General features: G+C 39.8%; 1 protein-coding gene across 1 annotated transcript in view; it reads right to left on the bottom strand.

Annotated features, from left to right (window-relative positions):
• INPP5F (inositol polyphosphate-5-phosphatase F) overlaps positions 1-17,195 on the bottom strand; it is a 41,524-nt gene that overhangs the window by 10,198 nt on the left and 14,131 nt on the right. The window contains exons 3-13 of the mRNA XM_018078425.2: positions 16,791-16,871; positions 9,301-9,437; positions 8,544-8,672; positions 7,662-7,829; positions 6,881-6,937; positions 5,157-5,355; positions 3,371-3,550; positions 2,971-3,038; positions 2,406-2,530; positions 1,001-1,078; positions 129-249 (exon numbers count right to left, since the gene is read on the bottom strand). Of these exons, the coding sequence (XP_017933914.1) occupies positions 129-249; positions 1,001-1,078; positions 2,406-2,530; positions 2,971-3,038; positions 3,371-3,550; positions 5,157-5,355; positions 6,881-6,937; positions 7,662-7,829; positions 8,544-8,672; positions 9,301-9,437; positions 16,791-16,871 (1,343 nt within the window). The remainder of the gene's footprint in view (positions 1-128; positions 250-1,000; positions 1,079-2,405; positions 2,531-2,970; positions 3,039-3,370; positions 3,551-5,156; positions 5,356-6,880; positions 6,938-7,661; positions 7,830-8,543; positions 8,673-9,300; positions 9,438-16,790; positions 16,872-17,195) is intronic.

Genomic DNA, 17,195 nt, shown 5'->3' on the forward strand with positions numbered 1-17,195 from the left:
CCCAAGTGTTTCACAAAGATTCTTTTCAGTAGAGGTTAGTTTAGCATTTCTCAAACCCCCAGGTTTCTCTGTGAATAGCAATGAAGTTCTGAGGTACTTGGCCCTTGACAAAGTGCCAGTTGACATACCTGCTGTTCCATGACCACCCTGGCAATGGCAGCCTGCACGACGTTGGTACGATCCAGGCAGTCCATGCAGTTCACTCGAAAAATCCCTTCCTGTTTACAGATCACTCCAGCCTGGTCAACCCTTTCAACAGGAAGAGAACAAAAGCACACTGAGACACTTAAAATGCAGTGTAATTTATCAGCTTCTATAAACAGTAGGAGATTTTACCCTATTTATAGTGGCACTCATCACCCAGGCACACCCCACCCTGAATTAACTCCTCTTGTTCCAGCCTATCCTCCACTTTAATCTAGGCTGGATGTCAAATAAATCCTAGTGGGGCCATAAACTTGAATTCAGCATCTAATTGCATCCCAACTCTTGCATATATAATACAAGCTTTCAAGAGAAAAGGCATTTAATTTCAGATACAGAAGCCAATATAAATGAACAGTGAGATCAGAGTAACTGATTGAAGACTGCAGCACATTCATTTAATGTCCTTTAATCAGTACAGACCAAAGGTCAAACACACCTACTGGTTTCAACATAAGGCTGGTTGGTGTTCTAGGGTTTGTGGGTCAAATACAGTGTTTCACATTAAATATAAGAAACCCTGAAAGTGTTAAATGAAATAAGCTCTGGGCAGGAATCAACATCTGAGAATTTTTTGTTACATGTCTAGAGCACCAACACTTCAGAACACGAACTGTGACACACAAGCTGGGCACCAGAAAAGAAATATAAAGCACACCAGTTATGACAAGATTAAGGCCTCCAAATATCAACTGTTTGTTGGGGGGCTTTTTGCCTGTTTTTTTGTTGTTTGGGTTTGTTTTGGTTTTTTTTTAACAAATTTTCCACAGTGGTCTAAGAAGAGTTAAGTACCTACCAGCACCACTTCATGTCAAGAATAATATCATGAATGGCATCAGTCAGTGTTTGAACATTTTCAAACTTCATTCCTCGGCTAAAATGCAGAATTTCACAAAAGTTAGTTTGAATTACAGCAGTGACTTTAATTATTTTATCTGTAATGTTCACAAAGATAGAGTTTTGGCTAAGTGGGAGAGACAATTATTCTCTCCTGCAGCAAACTTGAAACAGGAGCCAATATTCAGAACTTTTCTAAAGTACAGTTCACCATTAAATCCAAGGAAAGAGGATAAAAAAATAGTTAAATTCTCAAGAATTTCCTTATTTCCATAAGGAAGAATAAAAATGTGCATCATCATGTGCAACATTCTGTTCTCACCTTAGTCACAGTCTCAAAACCAGTGACTGTGGATTTGAGGTGGGGAGGATGAGTCCTGCTCCACCAGTGACTGCACAGAAAACACCCCCCCACACATCACCCCCTCCTCCCCCATCCCACAGGTGGTTTTTTGGGATTGTTCTCGACTCACTCACTCTCAGTTTGCAAAAAAGAAACAGTCCTGGGCACCACAGAAGTTTTTAGGAGAAAAGTGAAGGAATGAAAACAGAAGCTCCTTCAAACAAGAGATTAAGCATCAAATCAATTCAGGCCTAGAGGAGTCTCCAAGGCCATCATTATTCTGAGGGGGAGTTCCCTTCCCCCCATCCCCTCTGCCAATATCTACTAATGACACACGTATTGAGTCAGTAATGCTCTGCCAGGCCACATGCAATCCCTAGATTACGTTCAGAAATGAAGATTAAAACAGTTTAGGGCCCATATTGACTCCCACACAGAGGCAGCTGGAGGGAAGCAGCAGAAATCCAGGCCTGTGGGACAGATGAAATGCTTGGGCATGTGAGCACTGCAGCAGAGCATGGCAGAGTGCAGCCAGGAAAACAGCCACTGCTTGGGCTGGATTCAATTAAAATCCAGTGTATTTTATGGTGAAAAACCAGCAGCAGGGTCCTGAAAGAACCCATCATATTGTTATAGAAAAAATAAAGAGAAACAGAAGTGGAGAAGAATTAAAAGCAGAAAGCTACACAGTTTGAAAAAGCAGGTCAGCCACAGCTTTACATTCACAGCATGTCTAAGGGAACTCTCTTGCTTAGAATGTGTGACAATCAAGCTTTGCCCAATAAATAACTGCAAATTTAACAGGTCAGGGACACAATATGACAAATGGCAGTGCTTGGTTACCCAAACTCAAAATTTTATAGTGCTTTAGTTTACAAAATGTATTCTTCCTGTTTAAGTGTTTCATGCAGAAATAGAAATCACAATAATAATAATAATTACAATGTTTTCTCCTCCCTTCTACTCTCCTCTCATGCTAATAGAAAAAGATGCAAAGGGTCATTGTTAAAAGGTTTCTTACCAGTGCTCATGGAAGTCAAATGAAACATAAGTCAGGTTTGCATTGTTGTAGAGAAGAACTTGTTTAAGGTAAGCATCTCCAATAATCTTCTCTCTGCCTGTTTGATCCACCAAGTTAATAATAACCTGTTCAAAAGTCCAATTAGTTAACATTTGTCATCTGCTACACAGCTTGCTCAGATATATACACCATGCAATAACAAACAGCTCAGGAGTTAAAAGATTTGCAGGAAATCTTGCTGAAGTTAGTCTTTGCTAGATTGTACCCAAGACAAATAAGCTCTAACAGTTACCTGCCTACACTAACTTTAACCCAGAGAAGCTCTGAATTCACAGGACAGGTACACAGGAGTAGGGTTTACACATTCCCACAAGTTATTGTTTTCAGAGCTTACTTACAGACACTTGAAAAACCTATTAAAATTCTATTTACGGACCAACCTCACAAACTGTCACAAACAAGCTTCTAAAAAACCACAACACATCAGGAATAAAAACAAACTGAAAGCATTAACCTTCATCCCCTGCATTTTCATGAGATTACTATTTTATCACGTAGCACTCACCTGCTTTTTGTAGTTTTTCAGCTGCTCTTCAAAGTGTGCACGAAAACAGGGTACAGTTTCATTCTCACCTACAAGGCAGAGCAGTGTTAGACAGAAACAGACAGTCAGGTCCTGTTTGATGTATTAAACTGTGCCCAAATCAGTGCTCTAGAAAACCCAGACAGCTTCACTGAAGACACACTGTACAAAATTCCTTTCAAAGGCATTTCATCGATTTGCTCAACTTCAACACTGCTGTTCCACCACAGCAAAAACTTCAATTTTGCTTTTTGTGCAGAGGAGATGGGACTAAAATTTAATTTTTCACAGGCCTGCTTAATCCCTTTCCCTGTGCACCACACACATAAGCATCTCTTCCCAAGGGAACTCTGATCCTCAGCTATCCCACCCCAACACTTACTCTTGTCCAGGCGGGGCCGTGGGTTGTATCTGTATCCAACTTGGCTCCAGAAAACAGGCACAGAGCCCCGGGTTTGGATGTAGGAAAGAGTGTGGTTGTGAACATGAATCAGTTGCTCTGTCTCAACGTAATTTGCCACGTTTCCATTTTTATCCACACCTCTCCTTTTGTACCGCATTCCTGGCAGGAAGGAAATGGCCAAAGGAATATTTAAGTGCTTGACTTAAACATTAGTAACTTTTGTTGCTGTTTTTGGCAACACTAACACAGGCTCTAGCCAAAATCCATCCTCAGTGGTAGAAGTCACTCCTACCCTGGTTTATTTCTCAAAAGTTATTTTGACTATATGGATAAAGTTTATTTACTGACATACAATAAACAGCACCACAAAGTCAAAGATAATCTCTAGTCCACCATTAATGATACATTCCCTCCTGTTCTGTCACATTTAGCATAAAGTTTTACTTTAGTGCTCAATATTTCCATGAGCCTAAAAGGCCATTTTTACTCCACCTCTCAGAGATCCCACAAGCAGCCCAGGAAGTCCCACAAAACAGAATATTCCCCCTCCTTATTTTAACTTGCACAGTAGGAAGAGTTAATGCACTCCTGGCTACCCAGTTTTATGCCCAGCCAGCCCTGAGCTGCTCATTGAACAGAGAAGTGTTTGCAGATCCTTTTCTCAAAGGAGAGGACATTCCTATCTCAGGAGGGAGCAGGTGGTAGCAAAGGACAGGGAAGGAATAAGAGGGCTGGAAAAAGGGCTCAACAGCACTATCTAAGGACTATGGGAGGGAAGGGAAGAGGTGAGAAATAGGGAAGTGAAAAGAGTGTAAAATACCTACTTGGGGACCTTTAGAGGGGGATTGTCAAAGCACTGTTACAGCCTTTAATCAGACAGGCTTTTAGACTAAAGCATCAGATACCCTTCACTTATGCTCTGCCACCAATAGTGGCTCTTACAGCAAAACCCAACCTTAATCATTCACAAATAAATAAAAAAGATAAGTATACTTAACACAGAAGTATCTTTAGCTTTTAAATCAGTGTTTCCTCTGTTTTGGGTTTTTTGGGGGGGAGTTAACTATAGTATTTCAAAAATAAAGGCACATTGAACTCTTGGCTAAAAGTATGTGCTACAGAATTAATCAAACACACAATCCTATAACTATTCTTCAAAATATTGCCTCAATTTATCAAATCAATCTTTTTGTGTCAAGAGAGAAAGTTCTGCACACTTTGTGCTCTGGACTAGAAATCAATTGAGCACAGTGACATTAACAGTAAAAGTAAATGAATAACAAATTACCCCTCTGCAATTCAGTTCCTGTATCTGTGTAACAATTTAGTATTAAAAAGGCATACTGTAAACTAGATATTACCCTGAAACTCTGAAGTATTTACTCCAAGTTGTTCTGACAAATAATGTTCCTGAGAACTGAATTAAATAAAAGTGAGCAGTGGTACAAAGGGCAGTCCCATACCAGGGTAAGCTTTCCATGGTTTTTTTCTTGGTTTTATGACATGTTGAAAACCTGCCTGTGTAGGAAAGCAGTTGGACACAATGGAGAATATCTCAATAAAAATCAAATAGCCTGAGAAGCCAGAGCTGAACAGGACCTAGTAAATTGTAGAGCCATTCAATCTTTCTTTCCGAGATCCCAAGGACAGGGAAGAATTATGTTTGCCTTGCACCTTATTTGACTTATTCCAGCAGCAGCAAGGTCAAAGCATCCCTCTCCAGTGCTCAGGAAGAGCCCCAAAGCCTTGACCTGAGCCTGCCTACCAGCTCTGTGCCGACTGCGGCGGGAGATCAGGGCCACCAGGAAGGTGGGGTGAACATCATCCACGCACGTGGATTCCTGGGGAGGAGTTTCAGGACTGCTCTTGTCATCATCAGAAGATTCACTGTAGTTTACTACAAGCTCTTCAATCTGCACAAATCCTTGAATGATGGGTATGATCCAGAAGTCCACTTCAGCATTCTGAAGGGTACAAAAGACATTTATTCCTGTTGGTTCTACATCACCCACAATTCTTTCTGCCATTTTTTATGTTTATAAAACAGTTGCTTCTCATGCTTTTTGTGTTTTAAGCAATGTTTGCCATATCCTTGTCTTATTTCTGTGAGTGGTACCAGCATTTTTCCTCCATCAGTTGCAGGGTTTTTAAATCAGGAGGAAGAAAGAAAACAACTTTAGATTTTTCTGTGGAGATGGAGCACGTTGAATCAAGGCAAGGCAAAAAGCCCTCCTCTGCTCTCAGCTATCCATGGACAGAAGAAAAAATTTTTAAAATTTCTTTTAAAAAAAGAAATTCTTTTTTTCAATTTTACCCAAACAGAGTTTTCAATACAGCATTATATCTGATGTTTAATCACATTAAAAGCTTAAAGTAGTAATTTCCCATGTCAAGGATAGTCAGTTCAGATAGAACAGGAAATACAGGTAACTTATTACCTAGTTTCTGCTTTAAGGTAGTGTTACAACCTCTATGTGGGCATATACTATATCACATTTATATAGGTGGGTAGTTTTTAACCTGTTTTCAGCAAAACATACCAGCATAAGCTTCATAGGGGCCAACTTTGCACTCAAATCAACTGGTTCAGGGTTCTGCCACCCTAAAACATCAATTTCTTAAATAGAATTGAGATCCAGATTCCCCAATGGTCAGCTCTTTCCCCAAGGTTATACCATTTATATCCCCATTTATATCTTAGAACATGAAAAATACAACCAGTTAAACTCCTGCATCATACACAAATTATTAGAGGATCCAGGTTTACCCTGCTGTAACTCCATAACCATTTGATTAGGTTAAATTATTAATGAAAAAGATGCAGGGCATAAAGTAAGATGTCTGCTGTCATCTTTAAAGAACATAAGACTTGGCCTAAACTGGCATACAATAGTTAGCAACTTAATCCTTTATCTCCAAGTTTAGTTTAAAATGAAGGAAGATCATATATTGAAGAAAGAATGGTGGTTCTATGTTTCTTTAAGTGTTTCTTAGCCAGGAAAATGTTTTCTTTGCTCTGAATAACTGTTCAGAACAACTTGTTCTACACTGTTTTTACATTGATCAGCTACTCTGTTTAAGGAGAAAACACTACTCTCCACTACAGAAAACAAAAATCTCATCTCAAGAAAACTCTGAAATTCAGAGTTACTTCTTTTCTGGCTCCTCCTTATTATCAAGCTCAGCTCTGTCCAGGGATAATCCACTTCACAGATGAATACAACTTAAATTCAACTTCAGAAGTCAGCACAAAAATATCACACCAAGTTATTCTATGTTGTTTTATAGTAGTAAAATTTTAAATTCAGTTGAAGTTCATTCATTAGCAGCAATCACAGGCTAACTAGAAGGCTGGGGGAAGAAGGCACAGCCCTAATCCTGCCCTGTCTGCCAAGCAGGTTCTCAAGCAAACTTCTGAACCCTTAAGTAAACATTTCAACTAAAACTAAAGGATGATTCTCATAATATATTTAGAAATAAAACACTCACATCGATGCTGATGAGATCTTCAATCATGTGCTTGTTCCAAAAGAATCTGTCATCAACCTGTTTGAGACAAAAAAGGGCAGGTTTTGCAACATCAGACACCCGAGTTCAGTTGTTTATTCACTGCAGGTGCACACACAGCTCTCAGAAGTGTTCAGTTCAGTTCCAGTCTTGCTGCTGGAGGCTTTTGTTCCTCTTCCTTGCACTGAAGTTGGGCCCTGTCCTGCACCAGACACATCCTGGTGTTTCTGGAGAGTCTCCATGAAACATGTTCCAAGGCAAAGTTCCTACACAGAAGCTTTTAGCAAGTTTGACTAAAGGTTTTTATAAAGTATTTTTATCAGCTCAAGTTCTTCAGCTCACCAAAATTCTGCCTGAGCAACCAAACCCACTGGTAACTACACCCATACTCAGGTTTTATGTTTTTAAGTAAAGGTTGCTTAAAATACAGCAGAATGGGACAGATGCTCACTTTTATAACAGAAGGATAGATTTTGTTACCTTGAAAGACCTTTGAAAATGGAAAGAGACAGTTCAAAGACACCAAGAAAGAGGTTTCTGGTTTAAAATCACTTCCATTATTTACACAAATGACGTTGGTCCAAGCCAGCACAAAGGTTTGTTACAGTTTAACAGTATTGCATAATTCAGCAAAGAAAATATGTTTTCATTGAAGTGGAAAAAGGAGTTACAACTTCTGCTTTAGATTGCAGTCAAGTTTGGAGCACAGACATCATGGAGCAGCACATCTCCCAGATGGAAGAATCAAACAGGACACACTCACTTTTCTCCACAGGGATAAGTTTGTTTTCTCACACGTGCTCTGTCTCTGCACAGAATTTGTCAGGTCATAGGTCAGGCTGTAGTAAAAGGAGTCTGAATCCATGAACATTTTGAACAATTCCTCCAGTAATCTCTTCTCCAGCCTCTCTTTCTCTTTGCTTTCTTTAATCTGAAAGAAAAAAAATGGCTTTTTTTATTTCTCTGTGAGTGACAAAGAGTCCAGGCCATATTTGCTAAATGCTATTTCTAACTCTCTAGGACAAACTCTTTCCACTGAGGAGCAGGTTCTTAAAAATCCCAGCACAGACAATAAAAACAAGGGACAGCATCCTCAAAAATATCATGTTATTACTTTTACCATTCAAAGCAGTCAACTTCTGGAGCTGAATATTTAAGTAGGATGTTTCAATCTCAAGAGTTTAAGAAATACTGCAGCCACCCATCCTAATTTTAACAAATATTGTTTGGATTTCCTAATCCAACCCATTGTTGTGCTAAAAGCATTTTGATGAGATTGTTTGGTGTTCTCTGAGGAACTGGGCACCAAATTTCGTCTACAATTCTGTGTGGTAAGAGAGATGCTTATGCTGAACAATTTGTAGAAGTTTAGAATCTCAGCAGAAGGTAATCCTGGTAAGAAGGAACTCTATCAGCAATTCTGCCAAAATTATGTAATTGCAAAACACAAAAAAAATCATAGAATTGCCACAGCTAAATAAAGTAAAAAAAAATTAAACTGAGCATCAAGACAGCAGTTCCACATTCTGCAGTTTTTCACTAGTTCTTTAAGGTCTTAGTACTCCATTTGATCATCCATCACAACCTTGGAATTATAAAGCAAACATTATGAAAAAAACCCCAAGGAAACAGTAGAAAACTTTACCTTCTTTTTATTTGGAGCAGACACATTTGATTTAATTTGAGTCAGAGTCTTCAGCAGAAATTTTGTGTCATCTGGGGACTGTGTTATCTTCTCTGGCTTGTTTATCCCAAAATGGTGCTTTTTACAAAGCTAAATAATGACATTGAATTAAAGCCAAGAATTAGATACTCTTTAAAAAGTCCAAAAAGAAATTTAATTAAAGCCCACAAAAATCAAGACTTGGATGCTCACAAACCTAAGGGAGACACTCTGAAATACAGGAGGAACAGGCAGGTTTCCATCTAGAGCCTCATTCTTACTGTGTTTTTTATAAAAGGCACTTTCTCCTGTGCTTGGGAGGATGTCTGCCTCAGTTTGACATGACTTGAGCATCCAGACCCACCTCAGCTTCCCACCCAAGTTACACTGTAAATTGGTGTCACTCACTTGGTTATTCTATAATAACTTGGTTATTCTATAACCAAGTTCTAGAATTAAGATTCCAAAATCAGATGAGAGCAAGAGCATCTATTAAAAAAAAAAAATACTTTCTCCTAGTTCAGTGTTGTATTCTCAATAAGCTTTATGAAATCTAGGGACAATTTTATTGTAACTTCCCTCAGTAGCAGAACTTGTGATTTCTGTTTTAAAAAATACTTTTAATCGAAAAATGTTATTTAAAAAACCACAACCAGGAAAAAAAAATAACTTTCATTTCACGTTCAAATTTCACTGAAGCAGAAGGAGGAAGGTCAGAATTCCTTGAGCACTGTCATACCTCCAACTCCAGGTCCTGAGGTTCTGTTTCAGAGAGAGGAATCACAGCTATCTTTGTTATTTTGCAAACCTCGTGATCTCCAGGGAGTTTGCCAATCAAAGCTTTCTGACGAATTAAAAGCAGCCACCATGGTAAATCTGGAAAAAAAAAGAGAGATTAGTAGATGCTTTTATTTGTCTTGTCAGGCATTTACTTTGATAAGTTTGCCAGAAGCTTCTCCCCAGTGTAAAACCCCTGCCAGGAACCATTTGACCAGAAGACTCCAGTGAGTGATGATTCACTATTGCTGTGATTTGTCATTATGCATTGCAATAAAAAAAACAAACTCTAAAAAATACTTATTCAGCCTGTAATACAATAAGATTAACTATTTCATAGACTTATTAGAGGTAAAGCTACCCCTGCTTCATCTCCAGCCACCAGCAATCTCTGGGATGAAGCACAACCCCACCAAAGTCACCACTGGCAGTAAAATTTGAGAACAGCTGGAGCTCAGAGAGAAATAAAAGATTTGCCCTTTACAACCTCTGTTGTGCATCAAGCAGCAAACAAGACAGACACAGGTAACAGCTGATCACAAGGCTCCTGAGTTCAGAAATCTGGTGGGCAAACATGGGCTGCAGCATGAAGCAGTTTATATATGTTAAAAGCCTCATGAATCATTCCTGAAGTAATATGCATGAAGTGGCAGAGGAATTAATGGGATAAAAATTAATGAAGATATTGGTGCATGTCAAACACACATTTAATTTACAACACTTGCAGTTACAGCATCAACACTTCAGTGAGACAGGGAAACAGAGCAACAAACATTCCCACTGACTGCTGAATAGGGCCTGGACATTCCTGGATTTTAATCCCTTGGTTACAGCAGCAGCATGTCAGTTGTATGTTGGTCTTTTAGGAATCAAAAGTTCTGTTAAGAAAGATGGAAAAGCCACAGAAAGTCTTCACAAAAACATACACACTTAGCATTTCTCCCAGTTGAGAAGAAACCAATGGAGTTGAACTGAAAAGTTCATGTATAAAAAGCCTGCTATGGCAGACTTGAATATGCTTCCACACTTGTGATGGCAGATTGTGTCATGTATTGTGCCTTTGAATACAATACACAGCCTTTGAAAAGTCTATTTAGCAGCTTTATAGCAAATACAAAGCCTGTTCTCCTTGCTCAGTAAATTCTAAACAGCATTTTATCCTCTGTGTGTTTAAGAGAAACACAGAAAAACCCAGCAGTGCCTTTTATCTGAAGAAAAGGAATAGTCATTGCAAACAGACAACTGTGTGCTGTGACACTCCACTCCTTACTTTGATTCTACATCACTATCTTTAGAAAAAAAAGACTTGCTTACATTGGGCATTAAGAAGCCTTTAAAAATTTCAGGTCCTCATGGTCACAAATGTGCTGTGAGAACCAGAGGGTGCCTCCCAAAAAGGGAGGAGGGGAAGGGGAATGAAATGCACTGTTCCTGAACACAGCAGTGGAATCCTAATCCCTGCAGGATCAGGCACAAGTCAGGCCAGAAGGGATCCCAGGATGTCACCCTGCTCAAGCTCTGAGGTTGCACCAGGTTACTCCAAAGCTGTCACATAGGCACAGTCTCCTAAAAACTGGTCACAGGATGACAAATAAGGACAAGAGAGTGACAGCAAATGCCACCAAGACAGTCATCCTCACTGACAAGCAGGTGCTGGAACAGCTTTTCTGTACAGGTACAGAGAACATGACTTGGGGAACACCTGCCTTTGCCTCCAGCAACCACAGGGGTAAGATGGAAACAAGAAAAAGGAAGCTGAGGAAAACAGGACAGGTTCTGTGCAAGTGAACAGACCAATGAATAAGAAAATGCTTTTACAAAGGAGAAACTGAAATGCTGCCAAAAACACCAGCAACAGATGAAGATGCCCATCACTTCACCTAAAAAGAAGGCCTGCCCTTTCCTATATTGCTTTTTAGTAGGCAAAAACAACAGTCTCTGGAAGCCCAGGGCAATCCAAGCTTAACAGAAGGGTAATACAATAGGGCATCCAGACAGATATTCCTGTGGGGAGTCCTATAATCTCATCTATTCCCACCTATGGAAGGTTGGCCACACAGCTTTCTCCTGTGAGATCACCAGTGTATGTCAGACAAAACAGGTACTCTTTTAAGCAAGGAGACCATCTAGAGCTCTAGTGAATTAATCAGGAGAGCTCTACTGGAAATAAGGATAAGGTAAAGGTATTTCTGAGCAGATATGCCATAGTAAAAAAAATGGAAAAGAAAAATCTCTGCCTACTCTTCACTTGACCTTATATTGACAAACCCTGGCAACAGCAAACAAGAACTTAAGAGCTTAATAAACCAAGCAGTTCTGTATCCCTTTGTCATTTTTTAAAATGCACTCAAATGTCATCCTGGTGTGCATTTCAAAACTCTTTGTATTGTAGCCAGAGCCACAGAACATTCAAAGAAAACAAGAATTCCCCAGCAGATCAAAAGCAAACAGTCAGGAAGTAATTATGCAGATAAAGTATGCCCTGAAGTAAAAGCTTCAACAATAGCCATAAAAGCAGCACATTATAATCACCAGCAATATCTAAATAACTGAATCCCAGCACAGAATATGTGCTTCTGCAGCACAATAAAAAAAAAAGGCAGTTCCACAGAACTCAATTGCCTACTCAGTGTGTGAGGTATGGGGTGTAGAGAACACCCCAACTGTGTGCCAGTCCAGAGGAGAGCATGTTTGAAATCATCTCTCAGAATCAGATGTTCATTTGTAGTGTTTCATGGACTGTGGCAGAGCAGATGGCAAAAACTACCTTAAAATACTGTATCTAAAGGAAGCTATTACCTCCCATTCTGCACTGAAATGGAAATTTAGTTCCTCTGTTGCTTCAACACTGTCAGCACAGCACTGCTGTTCTTCTCTAACACTTCCCAAACAATCCAGCATTTACTTTCCCCCAAATGCCTTTGCAGCAACTTTTTTTAAACTGTACAGGAGTTTACTAAAAATGCTGCTTTTTACAAGTATTTTGATTTTAGCCAAGAAATTCTGTGCTACCACTTTCATCCTTTCTGTTACTTGAACAACTTAAAAATTGGCTGCATGCAGAAAGAATGCTTTAAGCTGCTGGAAGTTCAGTTCCATATCACTGGAGAGATTTCAGATGCTGAACAGTTGTTTCTATCAAGATTCAGAGGCATGCTGACAAAAAAAGCTTTCCTTTCCTGGGGATAGGGAAGGAAGAACTCCACTTCCCTCCTGTTTACAGAGTCTAGGGAACCTTGGTAACAGAATTTAACCTGGGTCTTAATTAACCAGCACTGGAAAAACTCACAGAATGGATACAAGCAGAGAGATTAAACTGCACAGGAGTGTCCTTTGACCAAGAAACAGGAAAATGGGGCAGCAGTGAAGGAGTTAAGTGGAAGTTGCTGGAACTGGCCAAGGAATCCAACTTTGGTTATAGTTGGATATACAACTGAGCATATTCTTGCACTACAACGTTTGATCAACTTGCTGAGAAGTCTCTGATCACCAGTGATTCCATTTCAGGCTACCATTACCATTTTAGTGGATCTACTTTTTATCCTAAGAACAAGTAACACAACCTTCTTTCATCAAAATCCCAAAATAGAATTAGGAAGGAATTGAGTAGCTTCAATTATGTTGGGTATGCATGTGCACTGCCTGGGCCACAAAACAAAATTAATATTCTGTAAAGGAGACACTTTATGCAAGAGATGTGCTGGCCTCTATCTGGGAAGATCATGCAAAGATAGAATTAACTGTGCACCTTTACCAAGAAAATGTGCAGTGATCTGCTTCAGTAACAGCTCCACAGTACATCCTAAAATCCTTTTCCTGCTATTCCCATTGTTACTCTGCGTTTTCTTACAAGTTATCTTAGGAAAGGCCGGAAAATGGTAAGCAATCACATCCCTATATTCCAATATTCAATCAAGGGTTTATTGTTTGGGTTGGAATTCCCCCCTCCCCCAAAAAAACCCCAAAAAACCTGCATGTTTAAGGAAATTCAGTTTGGGGAAGAACCAAATGGTACTTTCACTAGACTTTCCAGTGTGAGTGTACAGTTATTTTCAGTTATACAACTGACTCATGTCAAAAATTCTTTAAAGAATTAAAAAAATAAGCCATGTAATATTGGTTTGCTGGTTCCTATGAGACTGCTTCCCTGGCAGAAGCTGCCCTACAGATTCTTTTGTACAAGTCAAGCAATAAGACCTGTAAGATTAAGAGTAAATTAAATCCCATCCCTAGTTACAGCATATTGGCAAGGGTGTTTCAATGCTAAATTACAGACAGCCCAAGATTGGCTACAGGGACATTTCAAGGTTGTGTTAGACCACTCCAGCATTTCTGCCATGAGCAAATCTTTCAAGAACTTATAAGGATCTATGCCCAAGATATTAAAGTGCATATAGGGTTAGTGACAGCTTTACTGGTAGCAATTTCAACACCTAAAAAGGCATTTAAAGTTTCCAGCATTAGTCAGGATGTGCTAAGCATTTTTAAAACACACCAATATTCCTTTCCAATAATAGCTAATAACAGAATTCTGAGCAGGACAAGCCCACACAGGACTCCTGTTCACCAAAAGAATTTCAAATTAAGTGTTCTGATGTTAATAACCTGAGGGCAGGGGAGAAGAAATCAGAGCAGCAAGTCCTCCTGTTGCAGGTCAGGTCTGTGAAAAAAACATTTCACCCAGCCCCTGCAGCACAGAGCTCCAAGTCTGGAGATAATGGTCCAGCAATGTTAAATATTTATACAACTCCTGCTGATAAAGTTTCCAGGTGACAAAGATTGATACCAGAATAAGTAATGAAGACAGGTTACTGTTACAGACTGCTGGAGGATTGGTCAGAGGGAAACATCCAACTACACTTGAACATGATCAAGTGGGAGTTCATTGACAATAACAGGCTTCAAGAGATCTCTGTGAGATGTCTCAGCCAGCCCCTTGTTGTGACTTCACCTAAGGGAGAACACTTATCAGCAAATGTCAGCCAGGTCAAGGCAGCAGGAGAGAAGGACAAATAGCTGGAGGCTCTCTTTCTTCAGACGTTTAATGGTAGAAAAAAAACATGGTTTGCAGGGCAGTGGCATCACTAAATACCAGAATATCTACAACAAGAACAGTTTGTGGTGGTGTCACCTGCACAAGGCAGAGACCAAACAAAACATTCCCACTGCCCTCAGGAGCAGCTGAGGGGAATGCCTGGATGAGCACTATTGATGCAACAGCTCCATAGGACACATGGAAAGAAGAGCAGATATCAGGCTTATTACCTGATAATCTTAATTTGCATGACAACAGCAAGCTGACACCTGTTAAGGTGTCACAGCTGGGGAAAGTTTCAACTCAGATTTCATAAGCAGAGGAAGCACCTCACAATAAGCACACATGCAAGGGCATTCAGTTGTCATAATATACTAAAACCTTCCAAAAAGTACTTGAGATCTCCCCCCTCAAAAGGCTTTTATACCAGACTCCCTAGAGAGAAGGGGGGGCAAGGCTTTTGTGCACCCAAGTGCTTGGTTTAAAAAACAGAAACACCACACCCCACACAAACAAAAAACAAAACCAGTCACTGAGCATTTTCCCAGAGCAGTGAGAGGTCATTACTGGAGCTCAGCCATCATTCATCATGACCAGCACATGCTGAACAGCACAGAGAACCTGGGTGAGGAGCAGAGAAAGGGAGATGGCAGAGACTGAACTGCTTCACATCATCAGATCTGAAAAGGGGTGTAGTGCTTTGGGTTTTAGGCCTTCCTGGTGACCAGGTCAAAACTAGGGAAGTGCTCATGTCCCAGTATTCCATCCTATTTTGTACGTAAGCAAGAGCATAAACAAGAAGGAGAGAGGAGGGTCTGCCCCCTTCTCTTCCCCTGGACTTGCAGGCAGCAGGTCCCTTATCCAGGAGTGAGCCCTGCTGGGGCCTGTTGTTTTCCTGATCCGACTGGAGAGATCTGGTACAGTGGCTTTTGTCTTCTTGAAGAAAGAATTAAAATTTTGGTTTGTTAGTTCTTTATTAGCTGTGTATATCTGCGTATATGGGGTTTTCTGTTTTGGCTGTGGGGTGTTGGGGTTTTCTCTTTCTTATATGTAAATAGTTTTGTTTTGTTTTGGGTTTTTTTTGCAATTGTATATAAGTTTAAATATATATATATATATACACACTGCTTTAGTTCAGTTTATTTTGGGTCTTTTGGTTCCTTTTCCCCTCTTCTTGTGGCGGGATTTGGGGACTTGGTGGGGAGCCAAATCTAAATGGCTACAAGGGGTGGGTGAACAGCTCTGTGGGACGAGCACAGACCAAAATATCAGGTGAGATTCAAAGAAGATGGAGAGATGCAGCTGGAAAGAGGATGTGATCATGAACTCCATGGAGAGATGGGCTCTGAACCATGACTCCCATGTGACCCTGGGGTCACAGTAACTCCAGAGCTGTGTGATTCCCAGAACTGGGCTGACCAACAACACTGCTCGTGTGTTCCAGTCCCCGTTTTCCATTTGTGACACTGCCCCCCTGACTCAGCTGTCTCTATTCAACAGAACACAAACATCTATCTGATCCATTCCAGCACATCCTGCTCTCCTGGAACACACTTGAAACTTTACCTGTATTGATCATATTGCCAGGCACTACTTGAAATGCACTCACCAAAAGAATGGCACACAGCAAGTGTTTATGGCTGCCTTTCCTACCTGCCAGTAAATAGATATCCAGAGCTCCACTGGCAGAAGTATCAGCTGGTTTATATCAAAATAAATATTTATTACAGCTTCAGGGATTTGCAGCTGATAAAGCTAAAGGAGCACTGACCTTATTTTAAAGGAAAACACTACTACTATCAGTTAGAAACAGGCTTATCATTAAAATAGCAATGAATTCTACACCTGCTTTAATTTTATAGCTCTGTCATTTACCTACAAACAAGTTTAAAGTGTTCCTTTTGCTTTCCAAAATTCATCTACCAACGTAGCAATTATACTTCAGGTTTTTATACAGCACTGAGAATTCAAGCCTTATCCTTTTGTTAAAACTTCCATCATTAGTTCTTGTACCACAGTAGAACAATGAGAATCTCCTCGAAAGGATTATTCAAAAGGGGCTTAAGAATTTTATAAATCTCACACAGAGCCTCAGATAGGCCTTCAAATACAAGTTTCTACTATTTGCAAATGCAGTTCTCTATTTTTACATGAGTGTCAAACCAAAACACACACACTGGAGAACAGGGGGAATTTGCATTATAATATAATCAACTGTAATATAATCACTCTGACAAGTTCATATATTTGGGGAGTATTCCTCCAGTGTATAGAATACTGCATCATTCCATTTCAGCTATGCAGTATTATTTGTAATACCACAGACTTTAAAACAAATTCAGTGGTAAATAAAATAAATATTAAAAAAACCATAACAGAAATAAAAAAAAACCATCAAAACAGAACTAACCACATACCTGTATGAAGCTGAACTTTACCAATGACTCCCTCTACAAGGCCCAGGCAAATGGGATTCCAAGCCAACAGAAGATCAGTGGCTGCAAAAAAGAACAAAGCTCCTGTTTTTGAAAAGCAAACTCAACAGGACAGTTAACCCAGTGATGGTCATTCTCTCCACTTTGCCCACCTCAGAGGGTAGAAAACCCATCATAATTCCCACAATAAGATGATGCACAGGCTCTTCCATTTCTGCTTAGCTATGACCAAATTACTAAGTTTCCAACTTAAAGCCCTACCCCAGATATTTCCCAGATGTTTGAGGGGGGAAAAGAAGTAGCTTAGGGCTACAGTAATGTGTTTAATGGAGATTTAATTCTTTTAATATCCAGTTGAATTTGTAATGTAACCAAAACTTTACATGG

Source organism: Manacus vitellinus, unplaced genomic scaffold (assembly GCF_001715985.3).
Source record: "Manacus vitellinus isolate BGI_N305 unplaced genomic scaffold, ASM171598v3 scaffold_40_pilon, whole genome shotgun sequence".
NCBI lineage: Eukaryota > Metazoa > Chordata > Aves > Passeriformes > Pipridae > Manacus > Manacus vitellinus.